This window comes from Austrofundulus limnaeus, unplaced genomic scaffold (genome assembly GCF_001266775.1).
Source record: "Austrofundulus limnaeus strain Quisiro unplaced genomic scaffold, Austrofundulus_limnaeus-1.0 Scaffold294, whole genome shotgun sequence".
NCBI lineage: Eukaryota > Metazoa > Chordata > Actinopteri > Cyprinodontiformes > Rivulidae > Austrofundulus > Austrofundulus limnaeus.
Window position 1 is genome coordinate 283,454 of NW_013952696.1, and position 5,040 is coordinate 288,493.

The 5,040-nt window shown below is 38.5% G+C and overlaps 1 protein-coding gene across 1 annotated transcript in view; it reads right to left on the reverse strand.

The window, feature by feature from the left end:
* The window catches only part of LOC106526800 (MAGUK p55 subfamily member 7), a gene marked incomplete at its 3' end in the record, with an annotated part of 36,690 nt that overhangs the window by 30,384 nt on the left and 1,266 nt on the right, over window positions 1–5,040 (reverse strand). The window contains 2 exon segments of the mRNA XM_014021484.1: window positions 1,570–1,647; window positions 3,759–3,838. Of these exon segments, the coding sequence (XP_013876938.1) occupies window positions 1,570–1,647; window positions 3,759–3,838 (158 nt within the window).

Here is a 5,040-nt window from a genome sequence, read left to right on the forward strand (position 1 = left end):
TTCTTCATGTGTTCAATACTTTTTCCCTGTGCCATTCCACATTATTACAAATAACTTCATTACCAACATCTGGTGAAAATTTCATGTCATTAGCACCTCTAGTAATATATTTACTGAGAAAAATGGTGACGTGTTCAATACTTATTTTACCCGCTGTATATTGAACTTCCAGGGCTAAAAAAAAAGCTAGCTCAGCTTTGACTCTACTTAATATTCATTAAGTTCATACATCTTCCCACTTTGGTTTAACCTATGGGGAAAAAAACAGAATGAGAAAACCAGAATGCTGAAGGCCACACTATGGGTGGAAACGAAACAGCCTTAAATGTCACTGGTGAAAGACTGCTTGCAGATTCCCACTTTGTCATGTATATTTCTATAATGACTTCTTCTGCTTTGAGAGGTCTAGGCACACTCCAGAGGCACAATGCATGAAAGGCATTAGTTTCCACCATGAGCAAACAGTCTCTGAGGGGAACCAGAACCACAGCTTGGCTTTTTCAGTCCACCCTGATGATTAAATCCTGGCTGCTGAACCAAATCAAAAGCAATGGGATTGAAAGGAAGGAGATAAGTGCAGGGAGTAGAAACAGTAGAAATATGTCAGAAATTACTGGTCTTACACTTTCAACCTGGAGAACCTTACCACTTTCAACCTTACCAAATTTCCCTCTGTGATCAATAAAGTATTTTTGAATTTGAATTTGAATTGAACCTGGAGAGACTCACACAAAGACAGACTGAAATTACTGTTTGACATAAATGACAGAGTTTGGCGCTCGGACCCCGGCAGAGGAAGTGAGCGCTGTGAGATGCTGTAAGCTCAGATGAGCTGCTTAAGATAAGGGGTAGGAGTTCTCCCTTCCCCCGGGGCCCGACTCTGGTGGTGGAGGTCAAGGAGAGGGAAGTCCTTGGAAGCCAGAAGATGAAGGGAGGAGGAGAGGTGGAAGGTTGACGTTTAGCTGGCAAACAGACAGAGCGATTGAAGAGGATGCTTTTATCCACTCAAATGCTGACGGGATGAGGCTGGGCTTGTGACGCATTGGCTGGATGGAGCAGGTGAGGTTGATTAGTCTTCCAGGGTTGAACTTTTGTCTAGACTCCATTTGTCAATGACCATAGGGGAATTTAGAGAACCGAAGGTAAAATATTGAAAATAGAGAGGAAATGAAGAAAAACAAAGCTAGAGAGGTGAAAGGAGAAACAAGGGATGAAACAGAAATTATCTGATAGGAGTAGATACTGTTTATGCCAGGTTTTGTACAGAAACTGCTCTGACACTTCATCTCGAACCTGACAAACAGTACATCCTGAATGAACGGGCACAGAATGGTTTTAGCAGCATAACACTCAGCATTGTTTTCACTAACCCTGTTCCTGCATCAAAATGTTCTTTATACCTTTAACATATTCAAACATTAACATTCTGATGTGACAGCTTGTAAAAGCTTGTTTCTATAATAAAAAACCATTAAAAAAGGAGGTGAGGGGACTTTTCTGTTCTGTTTTCTGTCAAAGGGTCACTGACAGTGTTGTGTCTGCAACACGTGCTTGGAGCAATTCACACACCTCTGAGGCCAAGCTTGCTGCATGCTTCTGGACGGCGACTGGACTCCGCTTCTCAAAACGCCTCAGCTGCTCGTGGATCTGTCAGATAAGAAAAGTTTTATCAGAAGATTTATCTGCTATATAAAAGGCCGTGGCTGCTCCTTCAGCTACACATCAAATTACCCTTCTCAAGCTGAAGCTAAAAATAGTAAAAGTAGCAATAACTGCCAACCATCCATCCACCCTTCCATTTTCTTTATCCGCTTCTCCTTACCTGGTCAAAGGGAGCAAGTGTCTATCTACAGTAGGTCGCAAGTCCATCACAGAGACACATGGAGACAAACAATCATTCACACTCCCACTCAGGACAATTTAGAGTTTTCAGTTAATATAACATGCATGTTTTTCCGTCAGTGGGAGAAAACTGGAGCACAGGAGAAAACCCACAAGTAAAACAGGAGAACATGCAAACCCCACCTAGAGAGGTCGAAAGAGGAAATTTATGACTACGCTTTGTTCTGCCATACCACCTATAAGGACCTTCTTCAGCAATTCAGTTTTCATCAGAAAGAATTCCGACCCGCTTCACTTTTTCCATTTTGTCATGTTGCTTTGTGTTGCTACAATTGTTTAAATGATTTTTTTTACCGATAATGACAAAGTGAAAACAAAATTTTAGAACTTGTCACCTGGCCACACCGAGCATTCAAGGGTTAAGGGTTTTAGTGAGAGAGGTGCCCAAGAACTTGTTGACCACTCTTACTGAGCTTGAAAGAATATAAAATAATAATAAAACAAAGAGATGTCTTCCATGATGTAGTCTTATTGGAAATGGAAGTCTGACACGCTCCCAGTCCCTTTGGATGTAAAGTGGTTGAAGGACCTTTTATTTGCTTAAATCCACAACTAGCTCTTTGCCATGTTCAGGAGCAAGTTGTACCTGTAGGTTGTCTTTCCCCCTGCATAGATGAGCCCCACCACAGTGGTGTCATCTGCAAGCTTAATGACTGAGTTGCTGTTATCAGCAGGAGCACTGTTGTGCGAGTGGGCTGGTCTGTGACAATAAAAAGCAGTGGGCTCGGCACACATCCCTGCAGTGAACCGGTGCCAGTGGCCAGCCTGTGGAGCGGGATGGTGTGTGAGACGTGCTTAGCTCCCTTGGTGCTCCAAGTGGAACAGAGCAGTATGAAGGATAGCAGCAATAAGATCCTCAGTAGACCTGTCAGCCCTGTGGTTGAAGTTGAGGATCTTGGTGAACTAGCTGCTTTGCAGCAGCCAAAAGCACTGAATGATGATGGAACTGTAATAGTTAAAGACCGTGTAAAGTGAAATGTAACATTTTCTTTTTTAAACATTATAAATGTCATAAATGGATTGTTGTGAATGAGTACAAATTCTCTCAACTGCAGATATTTGAATAGTGGAGATATGATTAAATTGTGTAACAAGGTATCTGTGTTTCAGGATTTTTTGGGTGTGTTTTAAAGGGCAGCCTTGTGATGTCACGCAGCTGCCTTCAGTATAACCCCGCCCCCTGTTGCTCTAATGGAAAAGAAAACAAACATTGTTTCCTCGGTTACAGGAATGTTCAGGGTCGTGGGCGTGGTTTAAGCCCCTCCAGCGGACACGTCCAGACCACAGCTAACTGATATTTTTGATTACTTTTAACACATTTTTATAAGGTTAACAGTACTTTTAATTGTTCAAACTTGGCTGGGTGATTTTTAATAAATATTCCTATGATGTGACAACCTCAGAACACACATTTATTTTTACTTTACGCTGTCTTTGAATGTTTAATGTAATACAATTGTACAAAATTGTATCAAATTCTGTTTTCACTTTGTCATTTTGGGGTGCTAATTGTAGTGAATGATTGTACCCTCAGGCTCTAACGACAAACTCAAGAGTGAAGAGTGAATGAAAGGAATCCAGTTTTTAAAGTAAATGGTAAATTTTGCAAATGACTATAACTGTGACAATGTTTCACAACTGGAATGTAAATTTAAAAATAGTTTAAAAATGTCCATTTTAATGTTTTTAAATTTGACCTTTTTGTTTAAAGCACTTTGAGCTGCAGTAACTTGTGCACAAAGTGATCTAAAAACAATTTATTTATTTATTTATTTATTTATTTATTTCCTGATGTCAGAAAATAATAACTAGTAAAGTTGTGACTTGAAATGAGTGACATCCATCACAAACATCACCTTAAAAAGTAGCTGAAGCTTCTTCTCCATCAACATGCTGTGAAGGAACCTGTAGTCCTCCTCCCTGTCGCTGAGAGGTTCTGGTTCAGACATCACCAATTAGAACAGTCTGCAGACGTCTGTGTAAACATTAAATACAGTTTTAAAATGTAACTTTTGATGATATTTCACCAAAAAAAAGAAAAGAAAAGAAAAACACATTCCACTGGTATATGTTTCTGTCGCTGTCATTAAAGAAGATTCTAAATTATGTTTCATGAACTCTACATTTATTGTATAATATTGTATTTATTTGAAATTATTACTAGTTTATTTCCTCTAGAACAACATTTTTGAACATATAGTAAAAAAAAGTCCAGTAGTTTGATTGCTTTCGTTTTTCTTTCTTTCTTTCTTTTTTTTTGGAATTAATTTGATCCAGTCAATATCACCCCCCCACCAACAAACCTTTTTTTAAGGACATCATTTGACACAATAGAAATAAATTGGTTAAGTCCACAGCTGCGACTCATTGTGTTTAGGTAGCTTTGACCTGATTTCAACATTTACATCCCATATGTACATTTAAACATAACTGCTGAAAATGACATGCAGGGTTTTAGTCTGCATTAGATGTTATGGCTGGATTTGTTGAATCATGTAATTTTTTTCTAGTTAAACTGTAGTGCACCAGGTAAATCTTGGAAAATTGAAAAAATTAGGTATTACCATTAGGTTCTTTAATGCTTCCTAAAAATGTAAAATATTTGTTACTGTTGGAATAAATTGGGGGAGGGGTAATTTAATTGTTGAACTGAAGTGAAACTGGAGTGGAGAGTAAATACAAAGAAAACAGGAAGGTTAAGTAAATCACAGTAAAAGAATTACAATGTATTTTAACCCTAAAATACCCTGAATCGTTTTGCAAAAGTAAATGATCTAATGAATAAATAAATATGCAGAGAGTATAGCCCCCCGACCTAAAGTTACACCCTTGGTTTGATCAATAATGAAGATTAGGTAAAGACTGTGGAAACCCATTTATCTGGTATAGGACCAGCATGCAATGGGGTTGGCCTATGTATTTTACCAAAGCAAAATGAGTGATAGGAAGTACCAATGTTCACTTATTTATTTGTTTGTTTGTTTGTTTGTTTGTTTGTTTATTTATTTATTTATGTACCTTTAGTTCTCCAAGCAACTTGTTTGTTGCTTGGTGAACTGGAAGGAACCACCATCAAAGGAAATCGTTTGGTTTGGTTGGATGTCTTTTCACCAGCATCGAAAAACATCTATAGTATAT